This window comes from Vulpes vulpes, chromosome 1 (assembly GCF_048418805.1).
Source record: "Vulpes vulpes isolate BD-2025 chromosome 1, VulVul3, whole genome shotgun sequence".
NCBI classification, from domain to species: domain Eukaryota; kingdom Metazoa; phylum Chordata; class Mammalia; order Carnivora; family Canidae; genus Vulpes; species Vulpes vulpes.
In genome coordinates this window covers 16,529,838-16,556,224 of record NC_132780.1, presented here as the reverse complement: position 1 = coordinate 16,556,224, position 26,387 = coordinate 16,529,838, and the positions used below count along the sequence as shown (strand labels likewise).

At 51.8% G+C, this 26,387-nt stretch overlaps 1 protein-coding gene across 1 annotated transcript; it reads right to left on the bottom strand.

The window, feature by feature from the left end:
* Positions 1-184: 184 nt before the first annotated feature.
* On the bottom strand, positions 185-25,969 carry MYBPC2 (myosin binding protein C2). Its single transcript, XM_026013882.2, has 28 exons — positions 25,583-25,969; positions 24,454-24,546; positions 23,827-23,913; positions 23,472-23,620; positions 22,924-23,041; positions 22,185-22,233; positions 21,950-22,009; positions 19,664-19,857; positions 19,263-19,395; positions 16,912-17,036; positions 16,713-16,818; positions 15,254-15,426; positions 13,014-13,179; positions 11,528-11,634; positions 11,159-11,188; positions 10,748-10,887; positions 9,502-9,661; positions 9,313-9,417; positions 8,672-8,860; positions 7,910-8,044; positions 6,221-6,388; positions 5,972-6,060; positions 5,692-5,887; positions 5,320-5,459; positions 4,413-4,572; positions 4,099-4,235; positions 2,144-2,330; positions 185-307 (listed from the first exon to the last, which is right to left on the bottom strand). The coding sequence occupies exons 1-28, from the start codon at positions 25,599-25,601 to the stop codon at positions 297-299; spliced, it is 3,426 nt and encodes a 1,141-aa protein (XP_025869667.1). The 5' UTR covers positions 25,602-25,969; the 3' UTR covers positions 185-296.
* Between the last annotated feature and the right edge of the window lie 418 nt (positions 25,970-26,387).

Sequence of the window (26,387 nt, the reverse complement as noted above, 5' to 3'; positions counted from 1 at the left end):
TGGCAACACGGTAGTGCCACTAAAGTAGCTGTTCCAAGATGGCAGCCTCAAGGTGGTCTCTCTCATCAGGGCTGCCTTATCATTGTTGCCATTCCAACCTGCTGTCCCCATTACCCACCCCCAGGCCAGGAACCCCCACCAGAAAGAGGGAGGCAGAGCTACAAATTCAAGAAGGACACACGTGCAGGTTGTAGACAAGACTATTATTATCTTCTCAGTGCCAACTATGAACAGTGTTCAGGAAGGTCCAGTTAGGACCCAGCAGCCAATCATCTTGGAGGGAGGAAGAGCCAGCCTCACTGTGGCACTGTGGGGCAAAAGAGTACAGGGTGGGTTAGGTGGGTGGGTTAGGTGGGTGGGGCCTTCTCGGGTCCGCCGGCCCCTCCCCCCAGGCCCGTTTGCCCTCTGGATTCAGGTGGCCAGCAGGAGGCGCACGTGTATCCTTCATGTCTCCGTGGGGCAGTCAACCAACGTGACGGTCCCATGATTACTGTAACTTTGAACCCCAAACTGGAATATTTCTGATAAGGGATCTTTTCTTTCTTTCTTCTTTTTTCTTTCTTTCTTTCTTTCTTTCTTTCTTTCTTTCTTTCTCTCTCTCTCTCTCTCCCCCCCTCTCTCTCTCTCTTTTCTTTTTTTCTTTTTTTTTTTTTTTTAATGTTTTATGGAGGATCCCTGGGTGGCTCAGCGGTTTAGTGCCTGCCTTCGGCCCAAGGCGTGATCCTGGAGAACCAGGATTGAGTCCCACATCAGGCACCATGTATGGAGCCTGCTTCTCCCTCTGCCTGTGTCTCTGCCTCTCTCTTTCTGTGTCTCTCATGAATAAATAAATAAAATCTTTAGAGATAGAGACAGAGCACGAGCAATAGGGAGGAGCCAGAGGGAGAGGGAGGTGCAGATGCCATGCTGAGCGGCGAACCTGACTCTCAGGACCCTGAGATCATAACCCCAGCTAAAGGCAGATACTCAGGTGCCCCAATCAGTGATTTCTAAGCAGCTGCTGCTGGTAACAAGCTGTCACTGGAATCCTGAAGTAGGGATATTTCCAAGCCGATTCAATAATCAATAAAGGGGATAGCAAAACATTAGAAATTGGGCCAGCCTGGAAGAGCAGAGCTTCAGAATGACAGCAAGTAAGGCTTGGGGGGTAGTCTCACTTGTTAAGGGTCTACGGCCACTTCTGTCTTCTGGGTGGTCCTCAGGGCCGGGGGAGGGGTCACAACTGAGGAGGGCCTCTAGAAACCTATATTAATGCCAGTCACATCTGTGGGACTTGGTAGCAGCCTGTCCAGTGAGCTCTAACAGGCAGAGGTTTGATGGGCTAGAGCCCAAGGCAGAGGAGGCGAGGAAAAGCATTCCAGTTAGAGGGAATGGCATGTGCAAAGTCTAGTAAAAAGAGAAAGCACAGCCAGTTTGTCCAACTGCCAACAGCCTAGTGTGGCTGGAACAGTGTTGAGGAAAATGGAGGTACATGAGGCCAGAGTGCAAGACCACCACAGACACCAGGCCGAGGGGCTTCAGGGCTGCTGGGAAGCCCCCGGGGTGGGCCCCTAGCAAGGGAGGCGCAGGTCAGCCCTGGATAGGAAGCACCCTAGGTCCCTGGGCCAGGGGGGTGGTGCTAGAGGGAGAGATGGGAGGAAGGGAGGCCAGGGAGGAGGCCAGGCAAGAATTCCAGAAGAGATGAATGGCCAAGCCTTTGGAGTAGAAAGGAGGGGACAGGAGGAACAGAGCTTGAGGAAGAGTGGCATTTTTCTGGGCACCCACACCCAGTCCTCTGCCAGCACCCATGTTGTTTCTGACATTGTATCCGCACATCTCCCTACAGACGCCAGGCCCACCAGAGCCTTGGAGATCATCTGCCAGCCCTTCTCCACCTCATCTACCTCTCACCTGTCCTTAAACTCCTTTTGGAAAACTTCCTCAGATGACTGCCCCAGCTGCTCCCCCAGCCCTACCCCTATGATGCCTTGTGCTGCCCTGAATCCAGCACATGTCACCCTGCATCATTCTTGTTGGAGTCTGAATCTGGCTTCCCCATCACACGCCTAGGGGCCCAGCACTGACACCACCCTGATCTCAGCACGGGGCCTCCGGGTAGCTGTGTTCTAGAGTATGAATGAGGGCCGCCAGGCAGGGTGCTCACCGCGGACTTCCAGCTTGCACTCAGCCAGCGCCTCCCCCAGCTCGTTGACAGCCCGACAGGAGTAAGTCCCGGCATCAAAGGGGGACGGGCGGCGGATGTTCAGCGTCAGGACCCCCTGGTAGTTGGTCATCAGGAATTTGGGATCTTCGCGGATTTCCATCTGGTTTTTCATCCAGACCACTTTGGGCTGTTGAGGGGAATGGGAGAAGATGCCAGCTTAGGGGAGGTCCCCGGGTGATGGCCAAGTAGGGGCTTTGGAAGGCAGATCTGGATTCTTATCTTGGCTGTGCCATTTCCTGGTTTTGACTGGATGACCCTGAACCACTCATTCCTCCTCTCTGACCATCAGTCTCCTCTTTGTGAGAGGAAGAGCTCACTCTTTGTTGTGGCCCATGGGATCCTACATGGCCCCATCACTCTTCTGCCCTCACCTCCAACCTGTTGCTCCCTCCCTCGTCTCCATCCACAGTGGCCTCTTCATTATTCCTCAAACAGACTGGACAGGCTCCCACCTCAGGACCTTGGCACACGGGCTGTTCCCTCTTCCAATACTGCTCTACCCTCGTCTTTTCCCCTAATCAGTGCCGGCTTATCTTCCAGGTCTCAGCTGACACAGCACTTCGGGCCCCTGGGCTGTAGCAGAAATGCCCGCTGTACATTCTCAGCTACCCGCATGGCTCTGGCACGCATCCCATCCTTCATGGTTTTATAGTCATTTGCATGACTTTGGATTCATGTCAATCTCCCCCAACATCCAGGAACATCTTGTCCCAATTCACCAGCACACACAGCCTCTGAAAACGTGTGTTGAAAGAATGAGCAGGCTGCATAAGAGTGACGTAACTAAGCAAATGGAGTGAATAAGTGAACTGAGCAAAAGGACTGGTAGGTGAGTCAATGATCAGAATGCATGAGTACAGGGATGCCTGGGTGGCTCAGCGGTTGAGCATGTGCCTTCAGCTCAGGGCGTGATCCCGGAGTTCTGGGATCGAGTCCCACATCGGGCTCCTGCATGGAGCCTGCTTCTCCTCCCTCTGCCTGTGTTTCTGCCTCTCTTTGTGTCTCTCATGAATAAATAAATAAAATCTTTAAAAAAAAGAATGAATGAGTACAGTCAGTAAATAAAGTAGGTAGATGTAGATGGAGGAGGTGAACTAATGAATCCATGGTATGCCTACGGGGGCTGATGCCAAAAACTTGGGAGTTAGATCAGAAGTCAGCAAACTTCATCTGTAAAGGGCCAGGTAGTTAATATTTCAGGTTCTGCAGGTTTTGTGGTCTCTGCGGCCCCAGGCAGTACCAAACAACCGGGCACAGCCATGTCCCAATAACATTTTGTTTAGCGAAACTGGGGGCAAACAGATGTGGCCCATGAGCCATCGTTTGCCAGCCCCTGGTCCAGGTGAGTGGCTAGAGCTCAAGGTTTGCAAGTGTCCATGTTCCCAACAGTAGTCAGGAAACAGGATGGGGCAGAAGATGCTGGGGGGCTCTGGGGGTTTAGACCTCCTCCCAACTCCCGCCAAGTTTTCTGTTTTCAAGGCAAGCCAGAGTAATGATCTAAGACTTGGGCTCTGATTGAAGGGGCGAGAGTCAGGAAATGGGTTAAAAGTGAGTAAATCCGGAGCACCTGGGTGGCTCACTGGTTGAGCATCTGCCTTTGGCTCAGGTCATGATCCCCGGGTCCTGGGATCGAGCCCCACATGGGGGCTCCTCACAGGGAGCCTGCTTCTCCCTCTGCCTGTGTCTCTGCCTCTCTCTGTGTGTCTCTCATGAATAAATAAATAAAATCTTTTTTTTTTTAAATGAGTAAATCCCATCAATGGGGGAGAGAGTCAAGGGGAAGGAGGTGGTGTGCTGCATCTGGGTGAAGATTTCCCTCTAGGGTCTGATGTGTGCCCGCGCGCGCACACACACACACACACACACACACACACACACACACACACACACGGCACCTTTGGGTAGCCTCTGACTGCACAGTTGAGAGCAGCAGCATAACCAGCCACAACCACCCGGTCTGGTAAAGGCGTCAGGAATTTGGGAGGTGTTCGGAAGTCATGTTCCTTGTACTCAAGCGGTTTGAAGGTGATACCTGGGGAAAGGGAGATTCACCTGTAAGGTGACCAATCTAGATCATACCTGACTGCTTTTCCTCTGTCACCAGGTGCCATCGGCTTTGAGCCTGGGGGTGGGGCTGGGGAGGGCAGGAGTCAAGGTAGAACCCCTGCCAGGAGAGGAGACCAGGCCCCATGGAGTGGGGTGCCAGTACCTGTCTTGAGGATCCGGGCTGTGTTCTTGGAGACACCAGGTGAATCACTGAGCCCACAGATGTTCTCGCTGAAAACGCGGAAATAATATTCATTGCCCACAATGAGGTCAGGCACAGTACAGGAGGTGTGTCGGTTGTGTTCGTAGACAGTGAACCACTCCTAGGGCGAGGCAGGGAGGGGCCAGGAGAGTCAGACACGGGGACACAGATGTGAGAAGGGCCGGTGCGTGAAGAAAGGACACCTAAGCATGTGTCCCGCTAAAACAATCTGCCATTCATAGCAGCCCAGCTCACAATGCCCAAAAGGTGGGAACAACCCAAGTGTCCATCAGCAGAGAAGTAAAATGTGGTAGATACAAACCGTGGACTATATCACTCAGCCGCGGAAAGGAACAAAGCTGATCCACACTACAATGTGGGTGGACCTGGATAACTTTATGCTGAGTGAAGGAAGCCAGACGCAAAAGAACACAAGTTGGATGATCCCATTTATAGGCAATGTTCAGAATAGGTAAATCCATAAAACCAGGAGATTAGGGGTTGCTTGGGGCTGGTGGGAGGTATGCCAGGGTGAGTGCTTAATGGGTACCAGATTTCCTTTCTGGCAGATCCAGTTCCTCTTGGAACTAGATGTGGTGGTTACACAACAGTGAGAACGGACTAAAGGCTTTCAATTGGTTAATGCTTAGTTGTATGTGAATTTTAGTTCAATTAAAAAAAAAAAAGAAAAAAAGCCATCATGCAGGTATCTCAGCCAAAAGGCTTTCCTCCCAATCTCTCCAAGCCTGTTTCCCTTTCCCGGCTGTGAACCAAGAACAATGGCATCTGCTAGGACAATCTCCCCCCACACACACCCCTTCCCCCCCCCCCCGCCCCCCCCCCCCCCCCGGCCCTTCTGGTCTCTCACCATGGTCTTCTTGTCAGCTTTCTGGACAAAATACCCCGTGATCTCGCTGTTTCCGTTGTCTTTGGGAGGCTGCCACTCCACCAGCGCATTAGTGCCCCACACCTCCTTCACCATCACGTTCTCTGCTGGCCCGGCCTTTTCTGGAAGGTGGGGGGCAGGGAGGGGATGGTTGTCAGACGCCAGCCCCTAATCTTCTCTCCCCTCCTCTCCCCACCCCTGCCCACCTCTGCCCCCTCACCGGCTCTCCGGATTCTGATCTTTCCCCACTCCCACTTCCTCACCTTTCCTCCCCATCCCCACCTCGCACCCTCTTCCACCCGTTCCCCGCTCCCTGGGCCACAGTGCCTCCCTCCTGCCCCAACGGCCACGCACCCACGACCCGGATGCGGATGGTGGCCGTGTCCTTCATGTTCTCGATCTGCACAGTCAGCTCGTATTCCCCAGAGTCCGAGCGCGCTGCCTGGCGCACGAAGAACACGGTGTCGAAGTCGCTGGTGCGCACGTGCACGCGAGCAGGGTCCACAGGCGCCCCGCCCTTTGTCCACACCACCTGGGGGCGGGGCTTCCCCTGGGGGCGGGGCCGAGAGGTCAGACTGGGTCCAGCCAGAGCCCTAAGCCCTGAGCCCAACCCCCCAACTCCCGCTCGGAGCACCTGGAAGGGGATGACCAGGTTGAGGTGTTCCCCCACTTTGCGGATGTAAGTTTGGCGGAGGTGGCGCGGGAGCCGGATCTTGGGTTGCTCTGAGGACACAGACACAGGAATGGGGTGGAGGACGCTCGAAGGAGGGACAGAGACACAGTGACGATGACGTTCTCCAGGGAGGCCCTTATGGTGACATGGCAAGGGCCGGCCAGATGACCGCACCTTGGTCTTTAGGAGAGTTGGGTCTGAGGCACTTACGCACGATCTCACGGATGGTGACCGGCTGGAACAGGGAGGCGGGCTGGCTGCGCCCCGCGATGTTGATCGCCACTACCCGAAACAAGATTTTTGCTCCTGTGGGGAGATTCTTGACGGTGAAGCCACAGCGCTCTGTGAGCTCTGTGTTAGCAGGGACCCAGTCCTCGGCTGCAAAAAAGGAACAATGCTAGGGAAACTTCCTTGAAGCCCCTCGGCTGGTTGTCCCTTCCCGTGCCTTGGGACCACCACAATGAACAGCAGTAGCTATTTATTAAGCGCTTATTATGACCAGGTTGGAAGGGTGGCACACAAGTTAGTTAGCTCATTAATTTCTGCCTCTGTCCTATGCGATCCCCATTGTAGAGATGGGGAAATCAAGGTTCAGGGATGGGGGTGGTTAGAGACGGCTCCTCGGATTTCCTGCTTCCTGGATTTCCATCTTGGGTATATTGCCATAGGTTGGTGAACCAACATGGGTCAGGCCAACAATCACCAGGGTGAACTCTAAAAAGGATCAGTCCTGAAATGTCATAGTGACACTGACAAAGATCAGGGAGGGGTGGGCAAGGGCAAGAATGGGATAAAAGAGCACTGGAAAGAGAAAGAGGGAAGAAGCTGACGAGCGTCCAACCATCCATCATTTACATGCATTACCAAATGCAGTCATCACTGTACCCTGTCAAGGAGGGAACTGTCTTCGCCCATTTTTAGATGAAGAAACTGAGGCTCAGAGACTTGCCCATGATCACACAGTTAGAAAGTGTAGGGGCAGGATTAGAACCCACATCTGTCTGACTGTAAGGCCTGGGATACGGTGTCGAAAGATGATCATGCCTGTCTTCCCAGTGAGATGACCACGTTGGAGGTATTCCCCGTAGCCCTGGCACTGGGCCTGGCATGGAGTCAGTGCTCAATACATGTTTGTTCGGTGGAGGATGGAGGGATGGAGGGATGGATGGATGGATACACAGAAAGACAGAGAGATGGTAGACAGATGGTGACAATGTCATATAGGGAAATGGATGAATGGAATGAAGGAAAGGAGGGTGGAAGGGAGGGAGGGAAGAAAGATGGTGGTGATGAGACAAATATACAGATGGAAAACATGTTACAGGATGGATGGACAGTTGGTTATCCAAAAGATTTTCAGGTGACTGATGATGGGCAAATGGATGAGAGGAAGGAAGGAAGGAAGGAAGGAAGGAAGGAAGGAAGGAAGGAAGGAAGAAGAAGGAGGGAGGGAGGGAGGGAGGGAGGGAGGAAGGAGGGAGAGAGAGGGAGGGATGGAGGAAGGAAGGAAGGAAGGAAGGAAGGAAGGAAGGACAAATGGATGGATGGATGGATGGATGGATGAGAGAAAGAAAGAATACAGGTAGTAGATACATACAGGGATGATGGATAGATGGATGGATGGATGAAAAGATATTGCTGTATGAAAGAAGGGTACAGGGAAAGGAGGAAGTAGGAGGGGCGGGAGAGAGGGAGGGAGAGAGGACAAGCTGGTCAATGGAGTCCTGGCTTGAGCCATCCCATTCAGGGACTCAGGCAACTAGAGTGTAGACACAGGACAAGGGCAGCCCACCCCACCAGAAAGCTTTCCCTTCACCGCCCTATTTGCAGTCCCAGACTGGACACCCACCCAGGGTCTGTGTGAGCCACCCCTGCCCCAGGCCTGATGGGGCCACTCACAGCCCTCCAGGCAGTACTCCACCAGGTACCCATCAATGCCGCCTGCCCCAATCCTATCTGGTGGTCTCCACTTGAGAGTGGTGGTGGTGTCTGTCACATCTTCCACCATCAGGTGCAGGGGTTCACTTGTGGGCGCTATAAGGATCCAGGAAAAAGGGAGGTGGAGGTAAATGAGAGGTCAGTGTCATGGGGAGGATCAGGGATCAGAGCTGGAGTCACTGATCAGGAAAGGGATCAGTATGGTGGTCAGTGAGCCGGGACGTGTCATCATGAGTCATTAAAACAAGATATAGGGATGCCTGGGTGGCTCAGCAGTTGAGCACCTCCCTTTACCCAGGGTGTGATCCTGGAGTCCCAGGATCAAGTCCCACATCGGGCTTCCTGCATGGAGCCTGCTTCTCTCTCTGACTATGTCTCTGCCTCTCTCTCTCTTTCTGTCTCTCATGAATAAATAAATAAATAAATAAATAAATAAATAACTCAATAAATAAATAAATAAAAACAAGATATCAAGGGACAGTGAGGTCTCCAGGAATAGGGATAAGTGTTGGTCTGGTAGGTCAGAGGTCCATGAGGTATTGGGGTGAGTGCACAGAGTCTAGGATCATGGAGATTGGTAACTAATGTTCTTGGTCAGTAAGTGGTCAGGAGGTTGGTTAGGGCTGGAGGGTCAAAGGCCAGGTGTAAAGTCAGAGATCAGTGACAGGCAGGGCAGGGGTTGGAGGTGGAGAGGGGCTTGGTGAGGGTGCAGAGGAGCATCACCAATAGGCATGAAGGGCTTGGTGTTCATGCTGGGCTGAGAAACACCAATGGCATTGACAGCGAAGACCCGCATCTCGTAGAGGATGCCCTCGATCATCTTGGTGGACTCATAGGTCGTCTCCGTAAAGACCTCAAAGTTCAGCTTCATCCAGCGCTGAGAGCCCTTCTTCTTCCGCTCCAGGAGGTAACCTGGATGCCCCCAAGCAGAGAGGAGTGGGTGCTCATGGGGAGGCTATAGGGTCACAGGTTAGTTGGAGCAATGAGAGTCACATCAAAAGGTCACATGACCCAGAGAGGTCTGAGGCCATGAACCTTGGGTTGATCTCAGGGTCACAGAGCAATCAGAAGTCACCAGTCATAGGGTTGGGGATCAGGAAGGGTTACGAGTCATGAATTGGGAGTCAGGGGTCATAGAAAACCCCAGGCTGTTGGCCAAAGTGAAGAACCCTAGATTGTTGGGAAGCAAAGAATGAGAGGGGACACAAAAGGAACTATAAGACATCCAAGATGGTAAACAGGCCTCAGAGGGAGATCACCAAGGATGCTAAAAACTCTCAGAGGCCAAGGGTTCATTGGAGTGGCAGGGGCGGGGAAGCAGGAGAGGTCAGAGGTCATACAGACTCTGGCACACGGGCACTCACCAGTGACTGGCTGTCCCCCATCATATTTGGGTGGCTCCCAGACAAGGATGGCCCAATCTTCTCCGACTGAGGTGACACGCACAGCCTCCGGGGGGTCTGGGACATCTGCAGGAGGCAGGATGGTTAGGGGGGTCCCTCAGGGACTCGGGGAACCACCCATGGCTCATACCCCCAGCTCTCTCTGCTTACCCACAACCCTCAGGAAGATGGAGGCCACATCCTCGCCCACGGGGTTGGTGACCTTGATGGTGTAGCGGCCCTCATCTGCTCGATCAGCACTCTCAATCACGAAGCTGCTAGAGTCTGTCTGATGCTCAAGGTGGATCCTGCCTTCAGTGGCCGTGAACACCTAGACACAGCCACAGGATGGCCTTGCCCCACCTCTCCCCGAGCCCAGACCCGCCTCTGCCCTCCACTGCTCAAAATCTTCCAGCGGCTCCCCATCACCTCACAACACACAAGGCCTTGGACCCAGCACAAGAGGACCCACTGGATCTATGCCCAGCCTCATCATCCTTCTCTGCTGCCCTCCTTATCCTCCAAACATCACCCTTAATTAAAATCCCCAAGATTTTGCATTCAGTGCCCTCCTTCACTCCTGTTTGCTATACTCTTACTCATCCTTTAGGACTGGCCTAGAAGTTGCCTCTTCTGGGAAGCCATCTTGGAAGCCCCCAGCTGAAAGTGACAGCCCTACCCCCTAAAGTCTCATAGTTTCCAGTACCCTCCTTTATCTCAGCCCCAGTCACCCTGGACTGTGACTGCTTGGGCACGTATCTGCCTCCCTCCAACAGTGAAGGCTCCTCATGGTGGTATCCTCAGTGCTATGCACAGAGTGCCCCTACTCCCAAGAGCCTCAGGGGTGTTCGCTGACTGAAGGAATGAATGAAAACAGAGTCAAATCCATTTTACAGACTGGAACTCTAAAGCCCAGAGGAAAGAAGAAACACTGAACTGTCTCAGGGCCTGGAACATACAAGATAAAAAAATTTGTTGGATGGATGGATGGATGGATAGATGGATGGATGGATGGATGGATGGATAATTGGATTGATTGATTGACTGCAGTCCCAGACTAGACACCCACCATAAATAGACAAATGGATTAGTTACTAGATGAGAAAATGGCCAGATGAATTAAGTAATCAATTAGTTTATAAATGGAAAGATGGGTAGATGGTTGAGTTGATGGATGGTTACAGCGGTTGGCTGACTCATGGATGGATGAATGGATGGATGGAGCACCCACCAGGTGGCAGGCCAGTACCATGTGATAGACAAATATAATATCTAATCTTCAAAACAACACTCTGAAGAAAGATCATCATTCTCATTTTACATGAAAATGAAGTTCAAAGAGGGGAAGTAACTTGCCTAAAGTTGCCCAGCAGAGCTGAGAGGGAGAAGTCAGGGCATGCGGCAAGCCCCATCATACCTCATCTCCCTTCAACCAGGTGGCAACAGGACGAGGCTCCCCAGTGATGGAAACATCGAGCCTTAGTTTGTTTCCAGCCACAACCACAAGCGAATTCTCTGAGGTCTTTCCTGAGCAATCCAGGTGGATCTTTGGTGGCTCTAGTGACAGAGAAGAGATACTGGGGAACTTGGGAGTGGGTAGCTGGGTCATCCTGATCCCCACCAAGGCAAACTGGGTTCCCTAAGAGCTGGGCTTCAACAGCCATAGAAACCGTGGAGTCCTGCCTCTAGCCCCTCCTCTTTCAGACCCAAGAAACAAGACCCCCAGCCCCTCTTCCCTCAGACCCAGGAGTCCAAGCCCTCAACCCCCTCCTCCTTCAGACCCAAGAGTCCATGCCCTCAGCCTACCACAGCAGCCCCTGATCCTTACCTTGCTTGGGTACATACTCCACCTTGATTTCTGGAGGACAGAGAAGATGGCACAGTTAGCTCTAAATCCAGTGGGCCCCTTATCCTACCCTCCAACACCAGAGACTGAGGGTAAGGTCCCCAGGAACCTGAGAGGCTAGGGATGGGTCAAGGCCCATGACTGCCCCTCCTCCCAGGTGGACACACTTCAGAACATACAGTGCCCTCTCCCTCTATCTTCTCATCTGACTCCTCCCATGAGTTCAGCAGACACCTGCTGTGACCCTTAACACATACTAGGTAAACCTAATCCTGCAGGAGGGCATCTGGGCCCTAGGGTCTGGGAAGGTGGGTGCTCTGGCCCTCGGGGAAAACAGAGGGGCATCCTCACCCAGGAAGTTGAGCTTGGCTGAGAGGGACAAGGCATAGCCATCAGGCACGAATGTGTAATCTCCTTCATCCTCAGGGCGGACGTCATCAATCACTAGCTTGTGGAACCTAAGGCATTGGAGGGATAAGGCAGAGGTCAAATGGGTCACCCTGAGGACCACCATGGAGTAATGTCGTCTTCTTTTTTTTCTTTTAAGTTTATTCACTTAGGTAATCTCTACACTCAATGTGGGGTTCAAAGTCATAGTCTTGAGATCAAGAGTTTCACACTCTTCTAACTGAGCCAGCCAGCTGCCCCAAGAAACAACCTCTTCAATGCAATCTACATGCCCATGGCCACCATTTTTTTTAAAAGAGTATGAGCCAGGAGAGCAGCAAAGGGAGAGGGAGAAGCAGACTCCCCACTGAGTGTGGAGTCTGAGGCAGGACTGGATCCCAGGACCCTGGGATCTTGACCTGAGCCCAAAGCAAACGCTTAACTGACTGAGCCCCCCAAGCGCCACCCCTGCATCCATACCCACCATTTTTATTCTGGGTTTTGAAATGCTATCATCTAGGTTCAAATCTCAGCTTTGCAACTTATCAGCTGTGTGACCTTAGGCAAGCTACCTATGCTCCCTGTGCCTCGATTTCTTCATCTATAAAATAGACATAATAACAGTCTACATCAGTGTTGTTGTAAAGCATTTTTTAAAACTCCCTAACACATAATAAGTGCCCTAGAAGCGTTAAGATTCATTCTTAAAATTACTGACAGCTCTGGCAGGCAGTGTTCCTTACACAGATCCCAGAGAAAGCCTACATTCTGCCAAGAGCTACTGTCAGGAAATGCAATTCACCATTGTATTTGGGCACAACTAAATTTGGGCATGCTCACAGTGGCTCTCCATAGTTCTCAGATCACCAGGTACTTCTCTCAGGTAACCCTGTGCTACCTATTGAATTCCAATCCCTTGTTTCTCCAGCTGGACATCTCCTCCACTTTGTAGTAGACAGTTTGCAACTGTGGCCACAGGGATTCCCCTCCCTGTATCCATGCCCCTTGCAATGAGACCCTGCAATCTGTGGCTTCCTTTGCCAAATAGAATCTGGCAGACATTGGAAAAGTGACCAGCCAGGCCACAGAGGCCTGGTTTGCTTCTGCTCTCTCTCTCGGGACTCCTGCGTCTGCCCTATGAACATGCCAGGACTGGCCTACTGGGGGATGAGACGTCACATGGACCAGAGCAAAGGCAGCCCAGGTTTCCTGGCCAAGGTCCTAACGGAGCCCAGGAAGATCAGCAGAGCAGACGCTGAGCTGACCACAGAGGCATGAGAAAGGCCGTCTAGATCAGCCAGCCCTCCACCAACACAAAGACTTGTGATTAAATACATCCTTTTCTCCTTAAACTACTAAGGTTCGGGATGGTTGTTACGCAACTATAGCTAACTGATACACATGTTCCACCCTGCCCCATCCCCAGCTACCTCCATAGTCTACTCCGCACCTCCCCACATGGGAAATGGTGATCCTCTTGCTGGGCCGCACCTCGATCCCATTTTTATACCACTTGCCTGTCACCTTCTCATCAGACACTTCGCATTTAAACACGGCCTGTTCTGAGGCCTTCACCGTCAGATCCGCAATGTCCTGCAGGACCTCCAGCTGTTTCTCTGGACAGGGAGAAAAGGATATGGGGCCATTGAAACTCCAGTCAGCCCACAAATAGTTGCAAGCACGTACTATGCACCAAGCACTGTGCCAGGCCCTGAGGATATGGCCATGAACAACCTGGAAACATCCACTGGCCCTGTGGAGCTCAGATGCTAGTGGGGAGATAGTTGGTGAACAGGGACACACATCAACGTATAACAAGAGGGAGGGCAGCCCGGGTGGCTCAGTGGTTTAGCGCCGCCTTCGGCCCAGGGCCTGGTCCTGGAGACCCAGGATCGAGTCCCATGTCTGGCTCCCTGCATGGAGCCTGCTTCTCCCTCTGCCTGTTTCTCTCTCTCTCTCTCTCTCTCTCTCTCTTTCTCTCTGTTTCTCTTGCATAAATAAATAAAATATTAAAACAACAACAACAACAAGAGGGAGTGATGAAGCCTGAGGGAAGGCAGGGAAGAGTCCATGGGAGAATGCAGAAGAGTCCCCCTGGGTAGAGGGAAGAACATGTGCAAAGGCCCTATGGAATTGAGCAGGTTTGTTGATGTGAGAAACAACAAGGGGGCCAGTGTGCAGCAGGCAAGGCAAATGTGGTACATGAGAAGATGGACAGGAGAGATGGGACTGGATCACAGACCTTGGGGGTCCCAGGGAGGACTCCAGCGAGGCAGGAGACACTAAAGCGTGTTGGGAAGATGGCTGGGATCTGACTTACTTTTTTTTTAATTTTAGTTTTTTAAACAAAATGCATTTATATGATTGAAAAATAAAGAAAATGGATTCAGATATGAGGGGGCACCTAGGTGGCTCAGAGGTTGAGCCTCTGTCTTTGGCTCAGGTCATGATCCCTGGTCCGGGGATCAAGTACCGCATCAGGCTCCTTCTCCCTCTGCCTATGTATCTGCCTCTCTCTCTGTGTCTCTCATGAATAAATAAATAAAATCACAAAAAAAAAAAAATCAAAAAACAGATATAGACGGGATATCTCCCACTTACCCACCTCCAATTCTCCTTTATCCTAAGGCACTATCCATTCAGTCTATCGCTATGAAAGCCAATAGTATCTATGTTTTCTCTTCTCTATCTGGCCTTCCCTCCCTCCCTCCTTTCTTCTCCTCCCTTCCTTGCAAATTAGAACATATTTGCTTTTTCACCTAACTATACAGCATCTTGGAAATCTTTCCATTTTTTTTTATGGCTACATATGGGCATACCATAATTGGTTTGGCTCATAAATACCTTGGTTTGGGGTCTGTCTGTTTTTTTTCTTACGTTTAAGGAATTATAGACTCACGAGCATTTGCAAAAGCAAAGCATGGAGTCCCATGTAGCCTTGAGCCAGCTTCTCCTGGTGGAAATGGTGACATCTTACATAACATGAAACTGACCTAGGCCCTAGACACAGGGTGAGCTCGGTTTCCACCATCTGACTTACATTTCACAAGGATCACTCTGGCCACCGTGTGTGTGTGTGTGTGTGTGTGTGTGTGTGTGTGTGTGTGTGTAAGTGGGGGAGGGGAGCAGCCATGGAAACAGAGCACCCAGTGACCACTGCTGTCATTCAGGCATGAGGGGTGGAGGCCTAGGGCAGGTGAGGGTAGTGGAGGTGAGGAAAAGTGATCAGAACCTAGATCTCCTTTGATGGGGGAGTTGCCAGGACTCGCTGGTGAATGGAATGCAGGGTGGGAGGCCAAGAGAGGAGTCAGGGACAACTATAAGATTTGGGGCCTGAGCAATTGCTTAAAAAAATATCTTATTTATTAATGCATTTCAGAGAGAGAGCACAGGGAGAAGCAGAGGGAAAAGAACAAAGACTCCATGCTGAGTGTGGAACCCCAAGATCATGACCTGAGCTGAAACCAAGAGTTGGACTCTTATCTTGGTGCTCCTGAACAATTGTTTTAAGTTAATTTATTTATTCAAGTAAACTCTACCCCAGCCTGTGGCTCGAACCCATGACCTTGATGTCAAGAGTCACATACTCCTCTGGCTAAGCCAGCAAGGTACCCCAGGGCTTGAGCAATTTTGAGCTATGAGGAGAAGCATGAGCCAATGTGGCCCCCACCCCACCTGGGGGTCCCATACCTTCCACAATGAGCTCAGCCTCACACTGGCCGCCATTGGTCATGACCTGGTAGCGACCCCCATCCTCCAGGGTCACATCCGAATAGATGAGAATGTGACGCTTCCCGTCCTTCTTAAAGCGGTATCGAGCCTTGAAGGAATCCTCCCGCGTCAATTCCACACCATCTTTCATCCTAGGTGAAGGGGACGCGAAGGGGAGAAATGAAGGACCCGCAGAGCCCTGGGTCTGGATATCAGACAGTGAGTCAAGGGCCAGAGAGACAGTCCTGGGCAGAGGTCAGGGGTCAGAAGGGAGGAGAGGTTAAGGTTGGCAGAAGCATCTTGAATAGATGGGTCACAGGTGGGATGGTGGGTCACAGGAAGTCATGAGCCACAAGGAGGTGCCACAGATTCCTGGCTGGAGGTTAAAGGAACACAGACAGATCATTGGGAGATGTCAGAGCATGGAGGAAGTCCTGGGGTCACAGAGAGATGCCAGATATTGTGGCCTCTCCAAATGGTACTTCCCTGCCTGAGAAACCCCTCCCTTCTCACTTCTTTTCTAACTCCTCATCACTCAAATCTCAGCTGCATTGTCACCTCCTCCAGGAAGACTTATCTGACTTCCTGAGTCCCTTCTCCCTATTAAAAAGTGGTTATAGCTTCAGTCAGTGCTCCTCTGAAACACTTAAATAACTTTTATATTTATTCATGTGATGACTTGACTAACACATATCTCTGTCTCCTACACATATACCCCAGAAGTTTACCAGATTATAAACTCTAATTTGGCAAGTGCCATGTTGATATATCCCCTTATATTTCCAATATATTGAAGAGTGCCATTGTATAATAGGTGCTCAATATATATTTGTTGGATGGGTGGATGGATGGATGGATGGTTGGATGGACAGATAAACCAATGGGATAGATGGGTGGATGGAAGGATAAATGGATGGAGTGATGGATAGGTTGATGAATAGATGGATGGATATATGAGTGGATGGACCAAAGGATGGATCATTGATTGAATGGATGAGTAAATGAATCTGAAATAGCAAAAATCAGAAGAAGGAATTGGAAGATGAGATGGGTAGAGGTCAGAAGTTCCAGAAGGAGGTGATGGGTGAAGGTCAGGATTTAAAGAGAAAGGTCTGGGATCCCTGGGTGGCACAGCGGTTTAGCGCCTGCCTTTGGCCCAGGGCACGATCCTGGAGACCCGGGATCAAATCCCATGTCTGGCTCCCAGTGCATGGAGCCTGCTTCTCCCTCTGCCTATGTCTCTGCCTCTCTCTCTCTGTGTGTGTGTGACTATCATAAATAAATAAAAATTTAAAAAAATAAAATAAAAAAATAAAGAGAAAGGTCTGGTGACTATTGGGTAATGTTTCACAATCTCCAAGAGAAGTCATAAAGATCAGAGCTGAGGCAAACAAGCTGTGGGCACCTGTATAGAGCTCAGGAATCATGAGTTACTTACCACATGACCTGGGCACCATCTTCTGACACCTCCACTGACATTTCCACCCGGTCGCCCACAAACACTTGCTGGTCCTCGAGGGGCTTGACAATCAGGACTGGAGGTTCTGTGAGACATGGAGGGACAGGAGGTCAGTAGTTTCAGGATATCCTCCTGAAGAGCCCCACTCTTCAGGCTTAGGCCCAAATCTCAGCCTCACCTTTGACAAAGAGCTCGGTGAAACACTTCTCATCTTTGACAGCGACCTCATAAGCAGCATCATCTGCCAACGTGCACTTGTTGATGGTGAGAATTCGCTTCTTACCAACATTCTCAAACACGTACCTGGTGGAAAAATCTTACCTCAGCCTAGAGCCTGGAGGAGAGCCCAGCCCTGGGGTAGATCTGCCCACCAGTTCTCAGGACAAGTCACTCCCTCTCAGAGCCAAATTGTGAGGGAAGGGACAGATGGTCCAATTTCTAATATTTAAATAACCACAGCAGAAATCCTAACCTCTGCCCCCCCACACCCGCCATATCCATCCTCCCCTTCCATTTAGCAGTGGCACATAGCTACCCACCTACAGAACCACATTTTCCAGCCTCCTTTGCAGCTGGGATGGTGTGCCACTGAACTTGGGCCAATGGAATGTGAGTGGATAGGACATGCATAACTGCTAGGTCATCTCCACCTTTGAGTTGCTTGCTCAAGACAATTCTTCCTTCCCCTTTGACCCAGCTCCAATCATGCGGATGAGGACAATGCCACAAGAAATGGTGTAGCCAAAAATGTGGAACCCGGGTCCCCAAACAATCTCTAAGAAGAGAGCCCACCTACCAGCCTCAATCAGCTAGAAATGCATTTCTCTTCCACTTAAAGTAACTTAACCTGTATCTTAACTAACTTAACTTTTTATCTCATTCAACATGCTCCTGCTGAGAAACTTAGAAGACACAGCCACAGCACCTGGCTAGCTCAGTTGGAAGTACACCAGACTCTTGATCTCAGGGGTCATGAGTTAGAGTGCCACGTTGCATGTAGAGATTACTTAAATAAATAAATAAATAAATAAATAAATAAATAAATAAATACACACACACACAGCCAAGAAAAAAATAATAAAAATAGAACCTATCCAAGAGATAACTGTTACAAACACTTCAGCCTCTGTCTTTCCAATATATTTTTAAAAGATTTTATTTATTTATTCATGAGAGACACAGAGAAAGGCAGAGACACAGGCAGAGGGAGAAGCAGGTTCCCTATGGGAAGCTCAATGTGGGACTCAATCCCAAGATCTTGGGATCACGACCTGAGCCAAAGGTAAATGCTCAATCACTGAGCCACCCAGGCATCCCTCTTTGCAATCTTTTTATCTATACACACATAGATTAACATTTTGTGAAGCAGAAATGGGAACCATGCTTCTTCCCATATGTTGACCTTAACCAGCTTCTCATATTAGTATATAATTTGGAATCTCTTTTTTAGTGACTACACAGCCCTTTAGTAAAGAATCATACATTTTGCTTGTTTTCCATTTTTTGCTAGAATAGCAAGTGCTTTAGTGAATATCCTTGCAGCTAAACATGCACAACCATGATAATTCTCTTAGGATAAATACCTCCAACTGCACAATCTGAAATATTTTTAACACACTGCCATTTCAGAGATTTAGCAAGTACCATTCCCACCATCAGCACTGGTGTACCCATTTCCCTATGTCATCTCCAGCAATGGGTTTTATCATTTTGTAAAATCTGCCCATTTGGAGAGCAGAAAAACTATTGTTTATTTGCATCATTACTATTATTGTTGTCATTGTTATTTGCAAGGTTGAATGAGTACTCCACAATATATTGGCCATTTGGATTTCTTCTCAACCAAATTCCTGTTTTCATTACCTTTGTCAATGTCTAAAAAGATTTGATTTATTTATTTATTTGAAAGAGACAGAGAGAGAAAACAAGCTGGGAGAGGGGCAGAGGGAAAGGGAGAAGCAGGCTCCCTGCTGAGCAGGGAGCCCAATGTGGGGCTCCATCCCAGGACCCTGGGATCGTGACCTTAGTCAAAGGCAGACACTTTGCCAACTAAACTACCCAGGTGCCCCTAAAGATTTTTTTAAAGTAATCTCTACACCCAACATGGGGCTAGAACTCATGACCCCGACAACAAGAGTGGCATGCTTCACCAACTGAGCCAGTCAGGTGCCCCTCCTTTGTCAATTTTTTTGAGGGATGATTTTTTTTTTAAGATTTTATTTATTTATTCATGAGAGACACAGAGAGGGAGGCAGAGACATAGGCAGAGGGAGAAGCAGGCTCCATGCAGGGAGCCCAATGTGGGATTTGATCCCAGGATTCCAGGATCACACCTGAGCCAAAAGCAGATCCTTAACCGCTGAGCCACCCAGGCATTCCTGTCAATTTTTTTATTGAGGTATTCACAGTTTTCATATGGATGAGGGAATGCTCTTTCTGGGTTAAGAGTGGCCAGCCTTATATCTGGGCTCTCTCTGGGAATCCGATCTCCCCTCTCCCTACCCCCGGGGACTGTCCCTCCACACATACTTGCTACTTGGTTTGATCTCCTGTCCATTCTTGTACCACTTAAGGGGAAGGTCCGGGTCACTGATCTCCACCACCAGCTTGATTTTGTTGCCTCTGTCCACCTGGTAGGCTGGATCCAGCTTCTTCGTGAAGGCTGGAGATTGAGGGATGCAGGGGGCATGGAGCTGAGAGGTTCTCACTGCTCTGGTCACCCCCAGAGCTGCCATGTCTACCTCCCAGACCATACACTCTCCAAGGTCAAGGTCAAGATCTCCAAGGTCAAGGTCAGGAAGGCTTCCCATGAACTTGGAAGTGCTTGACAATTGGGCTCTATTATTCCTCAGATTGGGACCTTCAAGAGTAGGTCTAGGGTCCAAACATCCAAAACCCATGATGTTGAGGTCCCCCAGAGCAGCGCTGACCTGCACTCTTCTTGACCTCGACCTTGGCCTTCTTGAGCCGCTTCAGCATGCCCCGGAGGTCAGTGATGCCATACTGGAAGGCGATCTTCTCATACTCGCTCTTCTTTGCTCCTTTCAGGAGCTCCCAAATCTCAGGCGGGATGCCTAGGTCATCATCATCTTTTTTCTTTTTCTTCTCCTCCTCAACCACTTCCCTGAGGACAGGGAGGTAGGCAGAAGGGCCGGGCGGGGGGCGGGGAGGAGCAGTTAGGATTAGGAGATGAGGTGCTCCCTCCACCTTGGCCCTCCCTCAGCCTTCACTACCCACTCGCTGTTCTGCTCTGTCTCTCTGGGCCTGGTCTGGTGCCCCTTATCCTTTCCATCTGGACCATGGCCTCAGCCTCCTTCCTGAGCTCCTGGCCTCTATTTCGCCTCTTCCCCTCCAGCCTATTCCCCACATGGCCCCAGGAGGGTATTTCTAACTTCCATATCAGATGCCACCCTTTCGTTTTTAAAAATTCTTCCATGGGTCTCCCACTGCCATCAGGAAGATGCCCCAACAGCTCAGCCTGGCAGTCACGACCCCACTCATCATGCCATCACCACTCCCACAACCACCCAAGCACATTACTTTCCTTTTTCTGAACCCTCCCAGCCCCCTTCCTGCCTCTCAGCCTTTACACAAGATGTGTCCCAGCCCAGATGATCCTTCCCTACTTTCTCTACCTGATAGACTCCTCTTCAAACCTAGCACCAAAGCTCCCTCCTTTGTGAGGCACTCCTGGTCTTCCCAGGCAACGAGCTACCCTCACTCTGGGTTCTCACAAGGCCCCTGTGGGACCCTCTCTCTGATAACACTAAACAGTCTTGGTCTGTGTCCATGTTGGTTGGATCAGACCCATCTCCCCAAACCAATCAGTGACTCAATGTCAAGGACCTAGTCAAACTTCTCTCTGTACCCTGGTCTCAGCCCAGGGTCTGGTAGACAGGAGGCCTCAGAAGATGTTTGCTGAGTGAGAAAGTGAGTAGATCTCTGAAAAGAAGGCAGGAAGGGAAAGGAACAAAGAGAAGAGAAACTGGGACATATGCATATTTGGAATGGTGTACAGAGCACTGGGTGGGAAATTAATACAGAGATGAGTCAAGGGGTTGATGAATGACTAAGGTGATGGATATGTGGGGTCTAGGGATGGGTGGATAGGTGGAGGATGCGCGGCAGGAAGATAGGTAAGTGGATGGATGGAGGATAGCTGGGTGAGTGGATGGACTGATGAGTTGGTGGCAAATAGTTGGGTAGGCAATTGGGTGGATATGTTGAGGGGAGATGGCGGGATATGGGGCTGGCTGGGTAAAGACAAACAGTTGAATCAATCAGTAAATGGGGTTGTTGGGGATTTGGTTATGGGAGTAGAATTAGTAGAAGAATGGATGGGTAGACCAGCAGATAATGAATAACCAAGCGAATGGACAAGCATCATGTTCAACAATATAAAATTCCCAATATCTAATTATTTTTGCCTAAAGAACAGCAATTTCACGTGGATCAATCAGAGAGCTATCTGGGTGGATGGGTATGTGAAGAGGTGGAGAGTTGATAAAGGAATGCTTGGCTAGGTAGGCAGGTGGGATAACAGATTCAGTTGGGAGAGAGATGCAGGTGCAGATAGATACACAGGTGGCAAGGAAGATGGATGATAGATAGGTGGTGGAAAGTGGATAGATGGGTGCCTCCATAGGTGGGAAATTGGATTACGGGGTGGGTGGATGAAGGATGAATGGATGTTTATGAATGGAAGGCTGAGTATAATGGCAGACAGGTGAATGGATAGGTGGGAAGAGGTGAGTAGAAGAATGGATATGTGGGCAGATGAATGAACAAATGGGAAGGTAGGAGAATGGATGGATTTAGTCAATGGATACATAAGTAGCTGGTTGAATGGATGGATGAGATTGGTGGATGAGTGAGTGGACAAAAGGACGGATGGATGTTTGGCTGGGTGAACAGGGGGATGTGTAGGTAAACTGGAACCTAAGCGAACAGGAAAATGGATATGAGGATGATGGATTGAAGGGTCAGTAGGAGGTGAATTGGTGGGCAGATGGTTAAGTGGGTGCAGTTGTAGGTAAAGGTGTAGGTGAATGGTGCATAGGTGGATGGACAGATGGCTGGGTGGGCGGGGAATGGGTAGATTTAGGAGGTCATAGAGGGGAGAATGGAGTCCAGAGCTGGCAGTGGAGCCTCACCCACCATCCTTCTCCTCTTTGAGTCCCCATCACCCCTCTGTATGCCAGGTGGGGTAGGCTCACCTCTTCTTCAGCAGGCCGCTGAAATCCAGCTCACCCCCATCTTCTGACTTCCCTTCTCCCCTGTTGTCATTAAGAGAGTGTATGAACCCCACAGAGGTCCTGTGCCCTCAGGCCCGCCCTGGCTCCCCATTCCTCACTTCTCCCACAGATCCTCCTCCCAAGGGAGACACTCCCATAGTCCTTGCCACCAGCAGAAACCACCCACCACCTCTTCCCAGGTCCCAGGATCACTTACGTACGCTTGAAGCTTTCTAGACCTTGTACAGAGGTGTCGTGACGGGGCGCTGGGGAGAGGAGATTGGGGAACAGAAGATGAGTGGAGGCAAGGCCTGATCTAAGACCAAGAGTGCCCTCCAGGCCTGCACAACCTCCACCCAGGCCCCCATCTTGGATCAGCATACCCTGTCACTTGGGCATGGATTCGTGTTTCCATAGCTGCTGTGCACCAGCTCTGAGCAGCCTCTCACCGCTCACACCTGGGCCAGCACGCTCTTCTCCCCAGGCCTGGGCAATCCCATTCACTGTGTCCTCCATACTTAAGCCCCACACAGCCTGGGATGCAGATCCCAGAGCCTGTACACCCTCAGGGGTCCACACTTAAGCCCTCAAATCTGTAACAACCTCCCACTAAGCTTGTACAGCCTCTCCCTAAACGTGGACACCCTTGCTTCCCAAGCCCTTATGGCTGTGCACTGTGACCCTAGGATTTACTTAATTAACCTTTTCAGCCTTCCTGTAGACACCCAAAACCCTGCACCCTCTCACTCCCAAGTCCACACCTTTAGTAGCCTAAGTGCGTAGACTATTGACCCAATTTCTACGGCCCCTCCCCCTGCATCTACTCCCTCCTCCCCAGATCTCACCCCCACATCTGTACACTCCCCTACACCAGGCGGAAACATCCACCCCAGCCCCCCCCCCACAACCCTTTGCTCTCCTCGCCCCCACCCCCACCCGGCCCGTGGCCAGCGCACCCTCCACGTCGATGTTGAAGGCACAGCTGTCGCAGAAGTCCTTGGCTTTGACCTCAAGGCGGTAATTCCCACGGTCCCCCAGTACCACCTTCCCAATGTGCAGCTCCACGGTGTACACCTGGGGGCCAGGGCCAGGGGTGTGGGTGCACGTGGGTCCCCAGCACTACACCACACTCCCAGAGCCCACCTCACCACATCTCCCTCTCTGGGTCCTCACCCTGACCCCACAGGAGGGGCCAGCTGTCTCTTGCCAAGCCTGGACAAACTTGACCCCTGGGGGGGCCCACCTCCCTGACGGGTGAGACCTTTCTGGGAATGCATACAATGGACCAAGTACACCCGCCACAACCTAGACATTCTCTCCTCCTGACCCCCACAATCTCCACCAAGCAGTCTGGCATAAGCTTTAACTCTGGAGGTCCATCTGGGTTTTCCATCTATGAGGGCTCCAGGCCTCAGTCAGCAAGCAGCAGGCCTGCTGAGAACTGAGGGCTGCAGGACCTCCATCCCCAGTCCATATGCCTTCAACGTCCCCAGGGGGTCCTCACATTGCTGGCAGAGTCGTGGGACTCCTTGAAAGAGAATCGGGCCCCGCTCTTGCTGCCCAGCTCCAGCCACTTCCCCTTGAACCACTTGATGGTTGGTTTCCCTGGAAGTTCCTTCCCGTTCACTTTGGCCACGATGTGCGTGTCTTTTCCTGGGTAGGGGTGGAGGATGGGAGGAAGTGGCAGACAGGAGCCATGAAACTCTAGAGAGGACTGTGAGCTTCTCCCCCTCAGACCCAGGAGTCCAGGCCCCCAGTCCCTCCTCCCTCAGACCCAGGAACCCAGGCCCCCAGCCTCATCCTTGCCTCAAACCCAGGAGTCCAGGTCCTCGACCCCTCCTCCTTCATCCCTTCCTCACCATTCTCCACTGACACAGAGTCTGGCTTCTTCAGGAAAATCCCAGTGGGCTCCTCAGCAGTGGGGGACTGGTCCTCAGGTGGGGCTTCTGCTCAGGAGACAGGATTAGGGGGTCTAAGGCAGGCTGGGGAAGGGGCAGCAGGCCACTTAAGGAGTGGGGCTTAGAGCCTGTGAGGGACCTTCTGCTCAGATGCCAAAGACCACGAAGCCAAGCAGCTTTTCCTGACTTGGGAAAGACCACATGTCACAGAGGTGGCTGCATGACCTTGGCCAGTCTCCTCCTCCCCCTCTGGGCCTCAGTTTTCTCATTTGTGAACTGGAGGGTGGCAGACTAGATTGTTTGAATATGGCTTTGGGGTAGGAGAGGTATGGAGATAGACTGCGGCATCCAGAGCCGGGCAGGACTCAGTGATAAATCAGCCAGTTGCTAGGGGCATGAGCACCAGGCTGAGAGGCTGGGCTTTCACCTGGGGGCACCGGGGAGCCACGGAGGGTTGTGAGCAGAGGGCAGATGGATCAGCTCTGGAGGCAGGACTGAAGGAGACAGAGCAGGCTGGGTGCAGAGAGGAAGGGGAGCCTGGCAGGTGGAGAGCCAGGTTCTGCAGATCACACAGGAACACTGGCTCACCTTCGGGGGGCTGTGCAGGAGCGGCTTCAGGGGGGGCTTCCTTGGGAGCTGGCTGGGCAGCGTCTTTGCCTTTGGCAGGGGCCTTTTTGGCTACTGTGAGGCAAAAGATGTTCACAATTGAGCACACGGTCAGTGCTTTCCCCTTCCAAAACCCAGGAGTCCAGGCCCCCCAGGCTCCTCCTCCCAGAGACCAAGAAGTCCTGCCCCTTCAGGTGTAAATTTATCTCTAATCCTGAGAGTCTGAGGATCAGGTTTCCCCTTGCCCCAGGCAAGCCATACTCCATCCACCAGGCCACCAGGCCCTGACCTTTTGGGTCCTGGGGGTATAATTAGCTCTTCCCCTGGGCTAGAAACTGGACACCTCTCGCTGACCACAGCATCTTTCACCTGCTCTGCCTGCTGGCTCCTGGCCCACTGGCACCCCAGCTGCAATGAGGGGCTGGACCCCCACTCCATGGCCCGGTGGGCCTGGTGCCAGTTGTCTGGACACCCCAGGAGGAGGGTCCCACCCAGAGACTTGCGTCTCTTCTATTCACTTCTTCATAGAGAGAGAGTCCCATGTAAACAAATGTCTCCAGTCCCATTCAAAGAAATGAATTGCACATAAAGGGTCACATAAAGGGTCCCTATATAGAGAAGCCCTCCTAATTCCTTTGTGGGGAAGCCCAGATTCCTATAGAAAGGAGGTCCCCTCAGTCTTATACAGACAAGAGCTCTCCTCACACAGACAGGAACCCCTAAACTCTATGGAAAGGACTCAGTCCTCCCTCAGAGAAGTGACCCCAATCCCTACGGAGAGGACTCCATTCCCAAATGTAGAGGCCCCCAATCATCATGCAAGGATCGCCCAGGTCTACATACAAAGCACTTTCATCCCTATGAAGAAAAAGGACTCAAATTCAGAGAATCTTTATCTGCACCCAGATGGCCCTCCTCTCAAATCTCTAGAGATAGGAACACCCTCACTGCACAGGGAAGGAGACCCACCCACCCAATATAGATATGGAACCCCTCCCCACACAGAGAAGACACCCTACTCTCCCAAACCTACAAGGAGAGGAGAGCTTAGCCCCCCCATTCAGAAAAGAGGACCGCATCTCCACATAGGGAGGGCAGTCCTGAAAGCGACCTGGTTTTGCCTCAGGCATGTCGGCGGCAGACCTCCTCTCGAAGCTTCTCTGACCACAGCTTGTCCCTCAGGGCCCTAGGGAGGACACGTGGGCCCCCAGGAGGAGCCCTTTAAGGAGTCCAGAGACTCCCAGGGGGCTGTGGGAGGCCTCAGACTTGCCTCCCCACCCTCCCAGGCTGCCCCACATTCCGAGGGCGTGTTCTAAAGGGTGAGAAATAACATCTGGACCAGCAGAGCTGGCAGGAGGCCAGGTCCTGGGGAGGTAGGGCCTGGGGCTCAGACACCCGGATCCCGGGATGGGGGTGCTGGAGGCCAGGACTCCCAGGTCTGAGGGAGGAGGGCCTGGACTCCTGGGTCTGGGGCTCAGATGCTTGGGTCCAGGAAAATGGAGAAGGATGAGGCCCGGCACTCCTGACTCCTGGGTGGCGGAGAGGAAGGGGCTGGGGTCTAAAACGGGTGAGGGCTCACAGCCAGAACTCAGCCATGGGGGCAAAGGGAGAAGACGGTCTAGAAAGCCATTCTTAGCATCTGCAAGTCAGGAGTTCTGGGGAAACCGGAGCTGCGAGGGAGGGTCCGGTTTCCCAGCGTAGGCAGGACGGCTGCGGGGGCGGGGGGAGGTCTCGGTGCCCGCGGGGAGGGCGCGGACGCTCGGGGACTCCGGCGAGAGCACATCCGAAGGCCTGAGGCCTCGGCCACCCGGGACCCCAGACTGGCCGCTGCCCCTCCTGGGACCGAGCCCTGCCGGCTCCCCGCCACGCTTCCCGGAGGGGGAGCGGCGGGCACCGGACGCGGGGGAGGGGGCGGG